The following is a 20,357-nucleotide window of genomic DNA, read 5'->3' as shown; positions in this document are numbered from 1 at the left end:
AATACAGCCGGCATGACGACTACCGAACGAATTGGCATAACAACGCGAAATTATTCTATCGGCTCGACTAGCGGAAGAACGAAGCTCTCAGAGATCAGTCGGCCGTCCGTTTTGTCTTATAATTATCCGTCGCCACAACATTCGTTCGAGTATTCTCATATGACAACTGACAGATCGGATGTGTCCACGACAGGGAAGTGTATTGCCGAAGAGCCTGAAACTAGTACGACGTTAAAGTCTCTCGAGGAGGAACTGACGACAAAAACTTTAACCAAGGCCCCCTTAATAAGCATTAGCGCGATCGTGGGGGATCTACCGAGCGACAATTCTACGGTTGAAGTCGAGGAAAAAACGAATGGCGATCATGCGCCGGTAATAAAGGAAGAGATAGAAATTGAGGAAAGAAGGCAAAAGCCGGAGGCTGACGAAGGTGATGCAATGGCGGCAGTTATAGCCGAAGAAAGTTTGGCAATTTCCGCTCTAGTAAAAACGGAGACGGTGGAGTCGCTGGAAGAGGCGCAAGTTGTTCCTGTTTGGGAGCCGGACCCCAAACAGGATGATCAATTAGCGCCGGTTACTCAACCAGCTCCTCAACAAAAGCGTGACAATAACGTTAACGAAGTATGTCCGTGGGAAGACGAGTAAGTACTTGGAAATTTACTATTGAAAATTAGTTGGTTAACTGTTGTTGGAACTGGAAAGACTTTACATCTAAACTTGTTTTACGTTTATCGTCGTAAGCGTAACAAAGATATTTAAGTTATAGTTTCAAAAGAATATAAAAGATGTTACGTTTACGCGATGTAAGATGAAATGTTCAAGGAGAGAATAAAATATGTATATGTAGAATAGAGAAGGATAGGAGCGAAAAAAGAAGAAACGCACAAAATATTTCCACCTTCTTCTCTGCCTGTTAACATTGAATATCATTTGAGGTAAACTATACTTTAGAGGATGAACAATTTGACCGAACCTCGATTTTTTCGATATAAAATTATTGCCCTTCTTATTTGACATTTAATAGTTTCTTACGCGCAGAATACAAAATTGCAAGTTTCAACTGTAGAGATTTATCGGTTCAAAAGTTATGCGTGCGTAAATTTCAGCTTTTTTTAGCGTATTTTACACGTCACTTTGACGCCGTGTTGGCTCTTACGCGCTATTAAGCCAATGAGTGGAGTCGCTGGTTGTACATAAATACTCGTTTTTTTATGGTGGCGGCCATTTTACGGCGAGATTTTGTATATCGGATTAAGTTTCAGTTATCCTATACTCTCGACCCCGCGGTGGTCGGTTACGTCACAATTATAATAACAGGTCTAGACAGTCGCTTGGGAAAGCCATCGAAAATTGAATCGCCAAGAATCAATATGGAAGGCAACAAGCTTCTCGTTCTTGCGAAACAGACAGAAATGAGTAGAGTGTCTCTGTCTCTGTCTGAGATATTCATAGAATCGTCGCGCATGCGTCAAACCTTCTTGTCTTCCATGTTGATTCTTCACGACTCAACTTTCGCACGTTTTTTCTTAGGTTTCGGTACATTCGTGTCGAGATCTACGAAAACCTCCGATAAAATAAACGATGAACGAAGGGCAACGCGAGTGAAAGAGAAAGCGGGACTGAGATCAATGAAACCTTTACCAGCATATTTGTCATGTTTTTCTGATTAAAATTAGAAGATCAAACGCAATATGCCGTCTCCTTCCGTGTACAATGAGCGACGCCATTCCTTGAATGAATCATGATTAAAAGCCGACGATAAGGCGACAAAGTAACCTATCAAATACGTTAAAAATGCTCTATTCTATATACGCATAACTAGTGGATTTCTATACTAAACTAGTGCATTTCGCATCTTCAAACTTATTTTTTTAAGTTGAAATACGTCGGAAACTACGAGATTGCAAAAGATTCAATAATTTTCCGTGTCCTGAAGTATAGTATATCGTTGTTTGTAGCCAATCCAAGAGCATAAATTTTCTTATTATTTGGATACTACATATTTTGGAGAAATTTAGATATTGTTTTTCTTCCTCTTTTGCTTGTTCGAGATTTTCAAGATTAGCAGACTTGGCAAATCCACACAGTTTAATAAGATGAAAATAAGATTATATATAAAATTCTATCACTTTAATCGCTTTACAACGACAAAAGCATCTTATATTCTCTTTTGATCGAATTTAACTGTACTAATTGACCTGTCTTTCGCAACTTTATCACTATTAGCGTTCTTAATTATTTATCTTTGTTCTTTTCTTAAGGAGTTGTGCTTATCAAGGGTAGTTGGAAAATTCATACAATTTATAACGTTTGTTTCAGGGAAAATTGTAGAGTGGATGCACCCTATGTGAAAACATATGCAACTTTAGGTTATTTATAACTTGGTATGGTACTAAACATACATTTTACATATAAACATTCGCAACTTCAATTTCCATTTTACTTCACTTTTGCCAAGTTCGAGTGCCCGAGCTCTCCAAGATATCAAGTGTTATGTTTTTGAATTTTTCGATTTATCATTTTCAATTCCGAAAAGATTGAAAATTGTATTATTTTTTATCTGTAACATTTGTCGAGATATGGAATCGTCTTAATGGGAAAGAACGAAAATATTGAAAATAAGCAAAAGGAAATGTACTTGTGTGTCTAACGATAAAACACCGCCACCATAATTCTATGATAGTAATCCAATAGAGTAATCTCAAATGCGTAAATAACGATAGAGATTTCAGCACGATGTGATGTATAAAGAATTCCGTTTTGTCTGGAATTTTGGTACAATTTCAGTAGAATTTCGGTAGAATTTCGGTAGAATTTCGGTAGAATTTCGGTAGAATTTCGGTAGAATTTCGGAATAGCATAACGTAAAAGTATATTCAGTGAGATTCTCGATTTCATTTTCTTGTCAATCTATGTAAATTTGAACGAACCGCTTCGTTTTCTGTTTCCGATTCTATAATCTACGTGAAAGTTGTGCGATCTGTTGACTAAAGAGCTGTGACAGATAGAGTTACGTCACTTTGCTGAATGCAATGAAATATAATTAATACGTACATGTTAGCCAATTAAGAAAACAAACATAGTGGACAAGGTGACACGAATTTTTTAATAAAGGATAAAGTCTCTAAAGCGATTTGTTTCGTAAAAGTATTAAATGCAAAGATGCGTCCTAGGGGAGTTAGTCAATCATAAGCCCTTTGACCGCTCCCTTAGCTCGCAAAGCTCCCTTAGCTTCTTTAATGCTACTTACGTAAAAAGTTCTTTATTTGATTTATTATAGACGATTAATCATTTTCTATAAACGAACGTTCCTTACCAAAGAAAAATTTTACGATCGCGTACAATCGAATTCCAATAGCGGTGTATCATTGCATTAAATAAGTAGTACAATGTGACAAATTTACCATAAGAGATCCAAGTGGTTTAGATCACATTGCTTCGCTTAATAAAATCACTCGAATGTTGTGACAGTTGATTGTCATTTAATCTAAGTGTTAGTCATACGTTTATCCGATATGTAATAAGTGTCGAATCACAAGTATTTAATGTAACTTTAGCCCGCTTACGGCCTTATATTACGATATAACGGCTGGCTAACGGTTAAATTTTGAAAAGTACAGGTAAAACGAAACTATTCGACTTTGATCGTAGATACTTGACGTGTATTTGTAAATCGTTACTACTCGCTGTTCGTAATTAGATCGAGTTAAAATTAAATAGGGCAGGAAAGAAGCTCGAAACAAGAGCGTAATAATAACGATTCGTTTGTTTGTTACAGAGAATATCGAATCTTGTTCTTGAGAAAGAAAGGTGGAGGGAGAATGGTTTTCTCGAAATGTAGTCATTTATCGTGTCTACATAATATCATTTATAAGTATATACTATGACCGGGTTATGCGTATTGTTGCTGCCCTAGTACCTAGATCTCACGAATCAATTCAATCGACTTAAACTCGAGTATATAAGAAAAAATTTAACAAAACTACATACTGCACGTGAACTTGATGACGCAATTTTCCTCCTTTGATAAACTTAATCGACTGGTTGTTAAATACTATAATGGAAATGTTGTATCGTAAAATTTAGAAAGATAATCTTACAGAGTGCGCACTTGGTAAAACACCTGTACTTTATGTAATACGTAACGTAATTAATGAAAATGTTAATTTGCCTGTAGATTACGTAACAAAAAGACTCGATTAACAATCACAATACGAGATAAAGGTATAAGAATGCGAGACATCGTGCTACTATTTTTAATAAGTATTAACGAATTCCATCGGTAATTCCGGTTTTGAATCGAAGAAACATTGAAACTGAAAACACGAATTAAAATTGTAAACGAACGATAGTAAAATTTTATTATTTCTTAATATATGAATTAATTGCAGCTATTAAAACACACACACGCGCGCGCACACTATTGCATATACTACATGTGTATATATATATATATATATAAAGTTTCAATTTATTTGCTACACGTTTGAAACGAATGTTTTTTTTTTTTACGATAAATAAGTATTTGTTATATCGTATATATGGAAAGTACATACTCTATGAATATATGGAGTAAAATTTAAAGTAGCGACGAGCATTCTTTTAGAAACGATAGTAATAAATTTCGAACGAAAGTTCGGGCACTCGAGATTAGTTTTAAGAAATGTAACAACGTATTCATGACGATCGTACTGTTAATTCAAGAGCTCAATTTAACTACCGTAAAGGTCCTTATGAAAACTACATAGTTGATTAGTTAGATAAAAACATGTTACAGTCCCTGTGGAAATGAATATATTATACGAATCATAATGAATACGGTATAGGTATCGAGATTATTCTGTTAGTCGCGGAATTTGCAAAGATAGGTTTAACGTATGACTGACAATGGATCTTATTTACGAACTCCAATGATTCGTAAATAGAGACGATTCCGATTTGACTTACACGTAAGTAAGTATATACCATCTTGTAAAAGAATTTCGTTCGGCGAAGCATGCAACAATTATTATAACGGATAAGCTTCGAAACGAACCAAAAGCTATTTTTGTTCTCTTTTTGCAGAGACATTTTATACACATAATACATAATGCATTATCGTTCCGTCGTTAGAATTTTAATCACAGATTATAGATAGTTCTACTCGCTATCGTTTAACTAACTCACTCGTCGTCGTCATTGTATAAGGGGCAATCGAAAGGATCGTTGTGCGTCCTGAATCTCCAAGCGCCATCTGATTTCACGTTTTCTTTTCTACGTATCTTAACAACGTATGTTTTTGTATCGATTGGTCAAATGAAAAATTTCATCGAGAAATAAAAATGTCACGGTAACGCATCAGTGTGTGTATCAGTTGGCGATTATTTTTTCATTAGCGACTACATACGACGCGACACGGCGCAACGCGCGCGTCGCGTAGCAATGATAATATCAGTATTACGAATGAAAAGACAGTGTTCATAAACGACAGCAAAGTACAACAAGCTATAGCGATCGATAATTATTTTGATATTATTATTTTAAAAATGAATATAGATATGTATCGTTGGGTAAATTTTTACCAAATATTTCGTATAATTCGTTATTGTTTTTTGAGGGCACTAATCGTATAATAACTTATAATCTATGTTTTAGACATAGCGCAACAGATATTTCAAAATCCAGTTGTATGCGAGTACACTGATACTCATTAGCAAGTGCATACAAAATTTCAGCATGATAGCTCACCATTGTATTTCCTATTCTAAGCTAACGCTAAGGTGTCGTCGTTATCCGTCGTGCAAATTACCTTGTGCGATATAATAGGGATTTGATTGTCGAATGATCGGCAAGTTTTCGGACAAAGAAAAGCACAAACAGAGAATCAAAAGGAAGAAGTACTATTTTTTAGTTGGTTATACTGCGTAGATTATATTGCTCGTTGTATTTTATTTAACACCGATTAAAACGACGCTATCGTGAGAGGCGTTAAAGGAAGAAGCCGCTTATCGAACATGTTGGAACGTTAAGGATGTTGCCACTTGCATTGTGTACGTGTAATTAGTTTGGAATCGTTCTTACTTTCATACTCTTATTTTCAATTCTCACGTACAGCACACATGCAGCACACATACAGCGATCGTGCCGAAACAATGGCGATTTCTCCTATTAGGGTCTCTAGTGAAAGAATTACCTTGATCTCCAGTCGATTTAAATTCACTTACAATTCGATTTTCTTAATCACGCGCAAAGCGAAACGATCACGTGTTTGTTTCATCGGTTTTTGTTTCTTCCCCAGTTTTAGATTCGCCAATAGTACAAATATAACTTAAAGTATAGCGTAATTTACGGGTAAGCCTGACTCAGATATGATCTAGACCTGACCCAGACAGTAAATATTTTTCATGAGTTATTTAAGAAAATGAAATTGGCGTTCACCGAGAAATAGAGATTTATTCGATTCGATTCGATTCGATTCGATTCGATTATCGATTATCGATTATCGATTATCGATTATTGGAACTATATATATTTGGAAGTAAAAGCCGATCATTAAAATTACAAAGTTTAAGAGTTTGCCACGATTTCTCTCTCAATTATCTAATATCTGATAGACAACTAGATGAGAATGAGCCATGTTTACCAGGAAAAGACTGAAAACGTACCTGAAACTCACCCCTCCTTCGAAAATGCATGTTGCAAATTCTAAGATTAATTAAGTTTTAGAATAACTAGTATTGTGTCTCATCGTTTTGATAAAAAGAATAAAGCAAAGTAATAATAAAAGAATACATCGACAAGGACGAAGAAGATAATTAAGTGATATAGGTGAAAAAAGGGGTGATCGATTCAAGATTTCAGCGATCCTTGATATGTCCCGAGATGTTTCATCTGTATTTTGTATTAGATCGATCCATCTTCACGCCATTTCAACAAGTGTGCTAAACACGTGTATCTAGTAAACTATATTGTTACTAGAATCGAGAAACTAGCGTAGGGACGTTCTCATCGCACCGATAACATTTATTCAACGGTATGCTGTTCTTTTATCATTGATACGAAGGAAAAAATCCTGTTTTAATTGGATAGAATACACGTTTTCTTACAACAATAATTTAAAGGAAATTCTAATTCGAAGTATTAACAATGAAACGCAAAACATGGGTGAAACTTTGAGAAATTTTAAGAGATCGAATAAGATTGCATTCGAAACGCGTTCCAATATGTTTTCGTATTTTAAGGATTGTTTTCGTATCGTGGCACTTGATAATGAATTATACGTACATCGCGTATAGACAAAGAAAGATTAAAAATAACCTTTCGCGAACAGTGTGTTGTCTATACTGGTCTTAACAATTAGAAGGATTCGTGATGAAAAATGGAAATAAAAGTAACAAAAGGTAAAGGAAGGATCGATCGAATAGATGTCAGTATGAAACTGTGTATATACGTATTGGTTTTGAAAGTTTCTACAATTGAGAAATAATAAAAATTGTGCATATTAACGCAGAATAGAATGAAAAAAGGTTTCTCGAGAATAGAATCCGAGTACGGGTTTCGTTGCATTCTAAGTCAGTCGTGGACGTTAGATAGTTGCTTAAACGATATTAGAATGTATATGTAAACGATGGAAAACGAAGTATGACGACCCTTATATTAAATAAGTTATGTTAGCGACTTGCGATGCGTCCATCACAACTTATTTCAAAGTTATATTAACACGTTGAACACATTGTTGTTCGCTGATTAACTATCCAATTACTAATCCAATTACATATATATTAAAGTACATGCAAAAGAATGAAACAGATCAAACATGTTACTACATATTTAGACACTTGAAAACGTATTATAGAGAATATAAAAGGCTTTAGTGTATATATGTAGTTTTGTAAAGTATTAATAATGTATAGACCTGGAAAAAGACGTACAGTGCTGAATCGACGAAATATATTGTTGATATTAATCGAGGCCGATATGAATTACAAGTTTTCACTGTAAAATCGAAAATCAGTTGACACAATGCGATGTGTACACAAGTGCGCAAATATACATATAACGTGTGTGAAGAAAGTTATTGCATTGAGAACATTTGCGACATGTAATTAAATAAATGATCGTTTCGTTAAATGTAACTGCATTTACGCGTACGAAGGTATGTATGCGTATACACGCATATGTACACGTATGCATAAAAGCAAACAAGATGTTATTCGTTATATATATAATATGTAATATATACGTAATATTTTAAGCTGTCAATAGAATGTCCTAATACTAAATATACTATAGTGAGATTAAAGTCTGTGTTCTCTTGAATGTTCCTAACATCTCCTCTTTTGTCTTTTTTATCGAGAACGATCAAGGGTAGTGACAAGTTTCCAAGCTTTTCATCTCCTCTTCGAAATAAAGATTAATCTTAAAAGTAGTCGTACAAGTCTTTTTAATCATACCTATAGGATATGTCGTATATTTGTAATATTCATACATAACGAGTGTAATTATTTAATACTAAATAAACGAATAATAATAAAAATACAAATGAAACTGACGATACTAATGATAATGATAACGCACAATATCGTAATGGAGCAAGTAATTTTTCTTTTTCACTCCTTATTCTAATAAATATTATACATATTTTCGATAATATTATATAACAGGACCAAACATTATGTAAATATTTATTCATCGCGTAAAACACAAATGGGAAAGATTATCAAGAGATTACTAGAATTATCAAGCATTAACACTAGATCGTTACAAAGTAAATGGAATAGCTCTCGTGGACGGTGGTGGCAGTTTTTCGATAGATATCAGTCATATTTCTATACGTAATCAAATGTCAAATTCGATAAAATTACAACATAGATATCATTTCTGCGTCATCATTTACAATTGTTTAGTTAAGTTTCTCACTTGACAATAAACGTCAAATATGGACATAACGGTGTTCCAGTTATTTCTGCCAAAATTGATAAACATTATCGAATTACAATCATTTCGTTAATCGTTAATCGTCGAATATGAGCTAAAGATTCACGATACAATTCCATACGCACCAAATTGTCTGCGCGTAACTGAAATTTGCCTAATAACAGCGACAACGTTGAGAGGGGCAATTGGAAGGATATACTAAACACTTATCCATGCAATAAACGCTTGCACCGTCTTTGCCAGCAATATCTCCAATCGCGTCACACAATTCCCTGTTAGAAATAAAGAATGCAATTTTTTATGGGTTTTTTAATAAAATTTCTCTTGTCGATAAACTAACTATTCTTTGTTAAATAAACCAAGGGAGTATGGACAGACGCACGAATCATCACGGTATAAAATAAAATAAATTTCTTTGATACAAATGGAAAATGTAAATACCATATATATGTGCATAATAAAAATATGCACATTTATATATATGCTATTAACTGAATTGGTTTGACTTAATATTTTAAGCTGAATAGTATACTTGGTTAAAAACATTATTATAAGACAGTGTTTGCAACATATTCCAAGACGACACATACTACGTATGTGCGACATGTAAAAAAATTATTTGTCAAACCATTATTCTACACCATTGGATCGGTGAGGATCTACGGAAGAAGTAGCCGCGAAATTGACCTTTATCTTCAAATACCGAGTGAAATTTTTTTTACTGCGTCATATTCTACTCGCTTCACGAGGAGCAACAATTGTATTGTATGAGTATGCACGTCAGTACACTGAATATGTAATAATCAGTATCCAAACTAATGTAGAATAACGCTATGATGATCTTGACAAACAATTTGCTTACAGCCTGTACATGAAAAGGAGATAAGTAAGGAGATGAAAAAGTTGCGAACATTTGTTGGGAAATCAAACACGATCGTCGCATAATTATTACAAAGTGGCCAACAACGAGGTACTCCAGTTAAGATGAAATTCTTGGTTTAAGTATGCCGAACTATTATTTCACTAGAAAATGTGTAATTATTATATATACGAGACTCGTTCGCGATAACTTACGGGCATTGGCAAATAGCTGCTGGGCAATTTGGCGGATAGCGAAGACAGTTGGTTTGACACCAGTCATTCATTCCTGGTATACGCCGATAAAGGTGAGTGGACATGCATACCTGAGATCTACAATTGAAAACGCCGGTTAATAAATTTTACATCTGTTAATTGCAGATCTCCTCGATTAAAAAAATACTATAATTACCTAACGACAAGCGGAAATATGTTATTCGGAGAACGATAGTCTTTGTAATAGAGCAAAAAGGGATTGTCCTGCTGTACAAAGAGCGGCGGTACTCCGGCTGTGCTAGTAACGATGCTCACATCAGCGCAATTTCGAAACGTCTCTGGTCTTCCACATCCGTTAGCTTCGGTTCCATTTTCGCAGGTGCCCCACATATTACCTAATATGTATGTATTATAGCATTCGTAATATTCATAGATTGCAAAATCAATTAATCGGTTGCTAACGAGTAAAAATCTACGTTCTCGACATTACTCAAATGCCGGAACACAATACTATTACAGTTTTAAAACAAATGAGATTTTTAAATATACTGATTTTTGCCATACATACATGTATATACACTATACATTAGATAGGTTCAAATAGTTTTTCCTCAAATTCGGAGGATAGTATATAATTGCATTAGAACTAATTATAAGTAGGTATAATGAAACTGACGTAAGCAAATATTTCTGTAAAATGTAAAAATACAAACCAGTGTAATAGTTCCATTGTATCACACACTGCGTACAGGTAACATACGGTGGTAAAGTTACCTTATACCGAAATATAGCTTTTCTTTCAGTGTCTGGAGGTATCTCAAATCGGACGTCTCGAGTTCCGGATATATATAACGGATATCTTAAACAACAACATGTTTCGTATACAGTATCAGATTTTTGAAAGAAGGCGATCGTAATATGATTATAGATATTATGTCCTAATGTGAAATTTGTAAAGACTTTACTGTTACTTAGTAACAGTTACTATCGATGAAGATGTTGCCAATCTAGTATAATGTAGTAGCATCTAGTACATTGATAAAACTCAACGATACTTAAAACATATCGGCAAGCAGATGAAATAAAATATGAAAATGTAGGAAAATGAGCATCGTAGGTTTTAAATATATTACAGTCTAATTGTAATTGCATCTTATAAGCTGTATAATTAATAATAAAGAATACAGTAAAAAATACAAGTGTAAAAATAATATAAAATTAATGTACGTATTTCGTATAACATGTATGCGTAAATGTTTTTCGAAAATTTGCTCAACCCCTATCATAGCTATGCACACAAGACGATTGTTATCGTTGTAGTATCCTGATTTTATTGATAATTATCAACTAATTCGTTTTCACATACCTATTCTACAAATTGATACTGATAAATATCGTCAAAAGATTTTGATTACCTATCAAAGCATTCTTGGTTTGCTACGTGCCTTGGATTGTTATTTGGACAAAGATACATTTCAAATCTTCCTAAATGGTTGGCCGTAAGCTCGATCTCGACGTCGATATCCTATAGATTTGAACGATATATTCGACTCCGTCATCGATCGATCTAGCTTCGTTATGATAGAAAATTCGAGGCATAGAGAGAAGGAATTACCTGACCAACCGTGTAATGTCTAACGATAGTGCCTTTTGCGTATTCGCCACCCGCTTCGTGTGGTCTCGGCTCTTTCAAGTGATAAGCATCACCGCACACTCCACACTGGCCTTTATTTTCCACCCATTGCACTGCAAAGATAATAATTATAATCCGATTATTACCTAATAATGCCTGCCAATGAATTGTCAGAAGGAATTCGTGGTCGCAACGATATTGAACCGACGCGAAAAGTCGATCTTTCTGAAAAGCGATCAACCGACTGGTTTTTACATCGAGCTCTTCAATTTCGTAAGCTCTTAAACGTAACGTTGTGTAATATGATATGAATTTCAATGTATTCGTTCATCGTGTACGTACAACAGGATTCTATACCGTTGGTCTCTCTGAACTCGCTATATCAGAACAAGGTAATCATTATAATACGACGAACCTGCATAACCTCCACAAAAGAGTTCATTGTCATTGTAATTTACAGGATTCGGATATCCAAAACGCCACATACTATTCCGTGCAGGTGGGTCCATTAAACGTCCATGACCATTTACATGAATGCAACTCGGAACCTTTAAAGTCATTACTTTATATAACTATAAATATTTCTGTTTTATTACAGACAAAACGAGGAATATAAAACATTAAAATATTAAAAATATTGTACAATATCAAAATGAAACAAACTTATTTTTATGATATTAAATTGAATTGAATTTAGTTGGGAAATAAATATGAAACACATGCGCAATAAGATCGCATAATTTTTATATGCGCTATCATCGATTGAAATAAACGTATTAACTTTCCTATTAATTGATTAAATTTTTTTAAGAATTAAATCAAACGAATTGGCAAGTATTACATGTATAGATACGTATACGTATGTGAACAAATGTGTACACACGTGTATCTGAACAATGTTTGAACAATATCTGAACAAGGAACTTACCTGAAGAAAGAAACAGGATAGTACAAAAAATATATTGCGATACCGATATCTGTTAATCATGTTCACCTAAAATAAGATTTACAGGTCATAAAATAAAAAATTATTTAGAACGTTATTTCATACAGGGTGATTCATACATTTCAATACCTCAGGGAATAAACCTCCATACAAAAATACATATATTCTACGTACTTTAATTTTCAAGTTATAGGCGATCAAAGGGAATGTTCCAAGTTTTCGGTTTCTTTTCTTTTTATGGTAAAAACATTTCTTAATAGCACTTTTGCAAATTGATGGATAGGATGAGATGGATCCATTGCATGGCCATCACGATCTAAATCCGGATTAAATCTCCACAGCGCGACGGTCGGATTAATACTACCACTGACCCAACCCAGCTTGTGTGCGCTATGTGTACTATGTATGTGTAATGTGTACTATGTATGTGTAATGTGTACCATGTATGTGTAATGTGTACTATGTATGTGTAATGTGTACCATGTATGTGTAATGTGTACTATGTATGTGTAATATGTGTGCGCATACCTCAAAAACTAAGGCCGACCGCCGCGCAATGCTGCTATTCCTACGTATAGGAGAAAATTATTCAAAATATTGAACTTGACGACTTCATCCGTATTTTCGAGTGCAAATTTATCCCCTGAAGTATTTAGATGCATTTATGAATCATTCTGTTATTAATCCCCCCCCCTCCCCCCTCCTCTCTCTTAGGCTCTCTTCCCGTTGAAAATATACCATAATTACTAATTTAATTAGCCAAAGTTCTTAAAATGTACAGACTGTAGCAGATCGCATGGGCAAATGATTATTCTACATGCAGAGACAAGTCGAAAGTCTAGAACAAAATTTCTTTTTTCGAAATTTCGTTTTCGAAAAAATCAAATTTCTATTGCAATGACAACAACGATAATGTAACAATAATATGACATCGCGCTGGTAGATCGTAATACTCGTATTAATGAATCAAGCAAGATGTCCTTAGCGCTGTGTTCGTCGAAACAGGGGACGTGAACGCGCAGAGATTTCAACTGTTGGGAAATTTCAAAGAAGGTCTATTTACATAGTCTATTACAAGGTCTATTTACATAATAGTTTTAATTATACCGTAAAATTCTGTTTTGATTTACAATGGGATTATTTATGTTACCATTGGAAAAATAAATGCCGTAGTGATGATTGTGAATAAAGTTTAGACCTTGAATTTGGTAGTAGCAATAAAAAATCTTTCGTAAGAATATACAATCAGATTAGGTTACAATTGAAATGAAATGTTTATCGTATCGCGATATCGACATTTTTAAGTCAAAAAATATTTTATGAATTAAGGCGATTGATAGAAAAATGTGGTGCACGTAGGTTTTTCTCATACACGAGATAAATATAAGGAAACATACACGAGACTTGCTTTTAATTATCATGTTTAGACGAGCTTTTAACGAATTATGTCTTTATGAACATTTATATTTCATTGTGAATACGTATTCAGCAGCATATAAATTTTTCTGTTCTTTTCTTGAAACGAAGATTTTGTCATTTGCGCCATTTCTACTTTTTCTCACTCCCTTCATTTATTTCGTTAAAAATTGATTTTATTAATAATCGTTTTGTCGATAATTATTGCGAATATTTTTATTTCAATTACTTCGAGATATTTTATCAAGGTCAGCATTCTGAACAACTATACATATATAACTACCGCTCGGGTTTAGTTTCCAAAGTATTCGCAAAAATCTTAAATTTTTAAGTTATCGTTACATTTCATTCTGGAATAGGCAACCACGTTTTTATATAACCTGATCCGAATATAATCTATTGACGAGAGAGACAACCATTTTTAATACTGTAAAAAAGGAGGATCAGTGAGTTATACACAGTATAGATTGGAGCGTTGGGACAGAGTGGTTTCCGGCAACGTTAGAATGAAATCATTTTTTATAAATCGGTTGATGTATAAAATGTCGCATATTATTCTAATCTTCGATCGCTGAAAAATGCAGCAAATATACCTACCGTCATTGGGAAGTTATTTACAGAACAAAAATTTATAAAATAAATTTACATATATGTACTATTAAACGTAAATGGCTTTATAACTTAAAAACTAAACTCGAGTGGCGGTTACACGTATAGACAAAAGTTATTTAAAATGTTCCTACGATAATTTTAATTATCACTTTGTCGTACACACTTATTCGCCTCTATAACGTCTATTTCATTATTTCTATGCAATATAAAGTTGTGTGCTTTTGTAAAAGAAAATTTAATCACATTCTGTCATTCCGTTGCAAGAAATAATACGGTACAGGTGAAAAATACGTATTTCAGAGATTTAATGTCCACGGTATCAGAGTTGTGTCTACCATCGTGTACATATTGGATATAATGATCATTAAATTAAAATATCGAATGAAATTAACATAAATTTAGACTGACATTAAACCGATCGAACGTTAATATCTTTGCGAGTCGATATGTCGACGATTAACAGTCGAGTTTAAAATCTATATACACACGTATCTAAAATTCGATACCTTCTAGCGTACGGTAAATCAAACATCATAAATGTTGAACAAGCATACTTTTGTTACTATTATAGGATGTAATTTAATCGTTTTATAAGGAAATATCGTAGTAATAACATCGTAATTTCAAACAGACAAGACGACAGATGAGATAATCTAAAAAGTGTTGCCAGCTTTGTCATAACGTACATGTTTATGCGCAATTAATATTCATCGATATTATATTATTGAACAAAACACGATAAGACGTAATGATAGAATAAATGTAAAATACTCAAAAACATTAGAGACCATGATTTTATTAAGATTTATAAGTAACGACAGGTTTAATATAAAATAATCAAACGTATCAATCTGAACAAAATAATGATAAATGGCATAACTGGTGATTAAAACTTTTTCTATCCATATATGATGAAATCGATGCCCTTACACGGAATTGTGCAAAGTACCTTTCAATTTCAATATTAATTTATCGTTACGTTTGTCTTTTATCAACGGAATTCGATGACTTGAGATAAATCGGTGTGGCACCTTTCTCCGAAACGACGAAGGTTAACCAGCCTTTTTTTTATTCTTTTTTAAGGAACTTATGTCTCTTATCGGACCCTGGGATATTTTTCATGTCGCTGAATGACAATTTAAGGTTACTGCCTTGTAAATTATTTTCCGCAAGTTATACAAAATCGCTGGCTATTTTCAACTCGATTGTACTTTTCTTCGTCCCTGGCGAAAGATAATCGAAGGGTTGGGAAATATTTCGATAAATACACAAAGAAAATACAAATTAGGAGGGGCATTACAAGTTTGCTAGTAATAATCAGTTAAAATTTTCTAACGTCTACATTACATACAATGTCTCAGCCGATGCGATATAACGTTTATTATCTTATAAAGAATTATGTGTGCAAATAGTAACGCGTCGTCGATGTGTTCACCGAGTTTGATTATTACTGTTAATTAATAATATTACGATGGTATCCGATGAAATAGTTTGAAAGCTATGAAAAAATCCGAGTAATAGAATTACCCTATAACGTTCGACACTTAGGTACAGATGTCAATTTTCTTATTGCATAATTGCAATATATATAATGCATTATCGCATCGTAATATATACATATACTAATACATATAATAATAAAGATTGAAATAATTTTTGGTCATTTTGTTTGTGATTTTTTAAACGAAGTTACATCCCGTCGAATGTAAGCAACTATCTGAATAATAGAGTTTCGAACCGTTGAACTTGCGAAAAGTCTTCGTAGAAAGTAAAGCAATGAAAAAGATTGTATAGTCAATTAGTTTTCGAAGCAAACGATTCAGATCTCTGAATGATTACCAAGCGATCCGATCACGCGTCTGACAATCAAAATGCATCCTATCTCGTTGTATATTGAAAAATAATTTTAAAGATACTGTATCTCGTTATACGTATTATTATGGGCCTAACATCCTCTACTCGACCGTTTAAACCAAATCGATATCAGTAAATGGTATACATATCGTACGGTATAGTAAAAAATCATCACTAAAATATTTCACGATAAATGGATATATCGTTTAATGCCACTATTTAATTAGGCACTATCGGGCATCGTTTAAGCTTGCATTCGTTTCAACAAACAAAAACACATAAGAAAAGCTTAGTAATATGAATTGAAAGGAGAAATCACTCGTATAAACGATAATTTCTTCACCTTTCTTCTCGAACTTGAGAAACTTTTTAACGATAAAAAAATACGATTGGATCGGAGAGTAACTGAATGATTACAGCTAGTATGACGTAATTACAATCGTGTGCTTTGTAAAGTTTCAATTTTATTTTATTACCGAGTATACGTAATTACGATTCATTGTTAGATAATAGAGATATATAATAATTAAGTTTAAACATTTCGAGGAAGCAACTTGTCGAAGTTCGTTGTAAATTATGGTAAAAGTAAGGTTACGAAAAAGAAATATATACGCGTTAAAACAGGTTGATGACTGTTTCAACACCAAAGAAAAATAAAAGCCATGAAGCGAAACAAGAAAGCCATGACAACTAGAATCGATCCGGGTGAACATGTATAAATGTATGTATATACATGTATGCATATATACATATATACATACGTACTTATGTAGTTCTATCAGGCAATTTAAAAAGTACATTCAGAAAAAAGACAGGTTCAACGGTTTCTTCGTTTTTTCTTCACATGTATGCACACATACTGAAATTATCGAAACTTCGAATTCGGTAAGAAAAAAAACATACATATAAATAACATCTTGCGGTATTCGTTACGTCCAACGTTCGATCTGGAATTTGACTTTAATTTGACTTCTTCAAGGACGAATTTATTAAGGCTAAAAAAAGATTTATAATTAAATTTTATTTTTCAATTGCATTATATTCGTAAATATTATACAAGATAGGTAACATTATAAAATGGTTTGAAAGTCCTAATTGTAAGCAAAACCATGTATGCAGGTACTTACATATAGCTATTATATCGTATCTTTTGGTTTTGGAATGATGCCTGAATTAAAGAAATTAACGAATAACGTAGCTAAAATACATTTATTTCTTAATATTACAAAAAAAACTACCTTTTCAGAAATCAAAACATTTATAACTTTTATTTAAATATACAATGCAAAATTAAGTAGTAAATTTGAAAAACTGAAAATATCTCGTATAAAGTTTCAAATGACATACATGTATATATATATATATATATATATACATATAATATACATATATATATATATATATATACCAGATAAGAATGTAAACATAGGCAAACAAACTTAATTATCTTAATATATGAAAAGATGGACTAATCTAGTCTTTGGTCTTGTAACTAGAAGAAATATGATAATTGCGTTCAACGTTTCGTAAATAATCGCATATTTTTTAATAGCTACGAAACTTTGCCAAACTTGTCACATCTATAAGTTCTATCCACGATGAAGTAAATTATAAAAATTAAATATTTGTTATCTATGTACATCATCGTAATCAAGGATAATATTGGTATACTTTTACAGAATTTAAAATCACGAATAGTACCCGGAAAAATAGTAGTTTTCCTTATTCCATCGTACGACTTATGAAGAACGAAAGCAATTTAAATTGTTATCGAAAATTTCAGCTTAAAATCTGGTAGACAAAAAAGAACATCTTTCCCTAGATCTCTTTAAGTATTACGATATTAATACGATATTAATACGATATCGATATTATGTTTACACATTTATTGCGACTTTCTCTCAAATCCGTGAAATAAAAAATAAGAAAGAGATATTTGATCAGTGTCACAAGATAAAGATAGATAATAAATCCGAGTTATGGAAATTGGAGGAAATGGAATAGTAATCGAATCGTGGAAAGAACATTCGAAATCTTCACTCGTAACCTTAGTGTTTGCGTGTTTGCACGTTCGAAAGATAACAGAAAAGAAAAAGGTTGGAGGATTGTTGAGAGAAACATTGACTTTTTGCATTAAAAACATTGCTGAATGTTGACGATGGTTAAAATTTGGATACACGTATGAATCACGCGATTTATCGCCGATATAATTTTGTATGGTTATGTGCTACGTTTCAGTTCGCTCAGATGTTTCATTAATAACGATAATTATGATACTCGTTTTACTACCATTACTACTTCCTACCCTGTACTACGCTGCCCCTCTTTTCTCTCATGCGCGAGACTGATTTTAACAATAATCACATAATAATGTAGTTCGTCAAATTCATTGTATGTATCAACATAACTACTTCTTCCAATTTTTGAAACAATACTGGAGGGGTTCGTCAATGTTACAAATAACATAATATGGTTTCTTAACTGAATTTAAAAAGTCTCACCTAACAAAATTATTACACATGATAAAACATTGTTATAATCGTTTGCAAAATCCTGCGTAAAATATTGCGTAAAAAGGTCGTAAACAATGTCTTCTTTTTCTGGAAACTTTTGAATATTTATCGAACGCAACTCTCGTGGAACAGGTGTTTCAGGTGACAATAGACGGTGGATAAAAGATACCGAAAGATAAAGACGAACAATGAATTCCAGCTCATCCTTTGAGAATTTGAAATCACTCGATCAATGATTCTTTCGTAAAGGTATAAGGTAAGGTCGCCTTCGAATAACCGAGTTGTATGTCGTAGAAAAATTTATATCATATTCCAGATGTATAGAACTTTAAGCACGTATTAACATATTTTCACGTTTAAATATGAAATTTATGATTCTAGAAAGATAATTTTTGCTCGGATAAACCTCTGCCGTCATCTTTGCATTAAGTTAATTTTAACGTCAAAACGGTATCGAAATCGGGACAAAATAGCAAAAATGAGAGAAAGGAACGACGGTTCTCTTCAGTCAAGGTTTCAATCAAGGTTTCTGCCAAGGTCAGAAATAAAATAGAAATCCAAAACCAATGCTTTTTTAGTTAATGGAAAATTTTAGTTTGTTAATGGAAAGAAAAAATGTATTCGGTCGTGCTGTTCTTAAACAGGATAGACAACATTTTATTGGACGTTACCGAATGTTAAATGTTTCTGGTAAAAAATAATATTATTAGCAAGTGATACATAGATACTTATACGTACAGCCATCGGACATAATTATCAGATAATTTTGCAGAATAATAATATATTCGAAAAAAGTTTTCTTCGTCGATATTGAAATTTTCGTATTTCCCGCGTACGAGCCGTCATTTCCACCGAACAGGTTGTCCAGTGACATCGATGTTCGTCGACTCGAATGTTCGAATTTTATAGCGAGGAACCGTTTTGACATTTTCTTCCGGGTGAAATTACGCGTGTAGATCGTAAAATAAGCAACGTGCAATCGGTACCGCAAGAACGGGAGGATACTTACCGGTGGCCGCGTGATCGGAATTTTAATATCGATGGCCAAACTATAGGTGAAAACTGTCTAGGTCACTCGTTTACCAAATTAAGGGAGATGTTCTTTGGAGAAATTTCCTATTCGACGATCACTTTCGAATTTTCTCAACTATCCACTACGTTGAAACGTTGAAACATCGAAACGAGAGAAACGTAGACTATTTAATGATAAATGAAATGAAATCGACTCGTTCGAATTTTGTGTGCAAGGTGTGTTAATTTGAATAATTGAACGAAACGTACAGAGAGGCAGCACAGTGGTCGCGATGTAACGCAGCCGAACGAACAGACTCGAATGCGTTGGCGCGAACGAATAGTGCTCCTACGATACAGCGTGGGTTGCTATAGCCGAAAA

The 20,357-nt window shown here is 33.3% G+C and overlaps 2 protein-coding genes across 12 annotated transcripts in view; one reads left to right on the top strand and one right to left on the bottom strand.

Moving 5' to 3' along the window:
- Positions 1–2,416, top strand: part of LOC117237019 (regulator of G-protein signaling 9) — a 41,377-nt gene extending 38,961 nt beyond the window's left edge. For all 9 annotated transcript variants that reach the window (XM_033500580.1, XM_033500579.1, XM_033500578.1 and 6 more), the window contains 2 exons: positions 8–641; positions 2,320–2,416. In XM_033500580.1, the coding sequence (XP_033356471.1) occupies positions 8–641; positions 2,320–2,380 (695 nt within the window). In that variant the 3' untranslated portion in view covers positions 2,381–2,416. The remainder of the gene's footprint in view (positions 1–7; positions 642–2,319) is intronic.
- A 6,121-nt stretch (positions 2,417–8,537) lies between these two features.
- LOC117237003 lies at positions 8,538–20,202 on the bottom strand. Of its 3 annotated transcripts, none has more exons than XM_033500513.1 (9): positions 19,974–20,202; positions 12,552–12,617; positions 12,039–12,171; positions 11,606–11,736; positions 11,406–11,515; positions 10,704–10,849; positions 10,187–10,385; positions 9,991–10,107; positions 8,538–9,188 (listed from the first exon to the last, which is right to left on the bottom strand). In XM_033500513.1, the coding sequence occupies exons 2-9, from the start codon at positions 12,609–12,611 to the stop codon at positions 9,071–9,073; spliced, it is 1,014 nt and encodes a 337-aa protein (XP_033356404.1). In that variant the 5' UTR covers positions 12,612–12,617; positions 19,974–20,202; the 3' UTR covers positions 8,538–9,070. The 3 variants fall into 3 exon arrangements, with proteins under 3 accessions (XP_033356404.1, XP_033356401.1, XP_033356403.1); XM_033500510.1 differs by lacking the exon at positions 19,974–20,202 and adding an exon at positions 12,744–12,937; XM_033500512.1 differs by lacking the exon at positions 19,974–20,202 and adding an exon at positions 12,689–12,727.
- Between the last annotated feature and the right edge of the window lie 155 nt (positions 20,203–20,357).

This window comes from Bombus vosnesenskii, unplaced genomic scaffold, assembly GCF_011952255.1.
Source record: "Bombus vosnesenskii isolate JDL3184/JDL3185 unplaced genomic scaffold, Bvos_JDL3184-5_v1.1 scf7180000013353, whole genome shotgun sequence".
Taxonomy (NCBI): Eukaryota; Metazoa; Arthropoda; class Insecta; order Hymenoptera; family Apidae; genus Bombus; species Bombus vosnesenskii.
The sequence above is the reverse complement of the archived record's forward strand: the minus strand, read 5'-3'. Positions and strand labels throughout refer to the sequence as shown.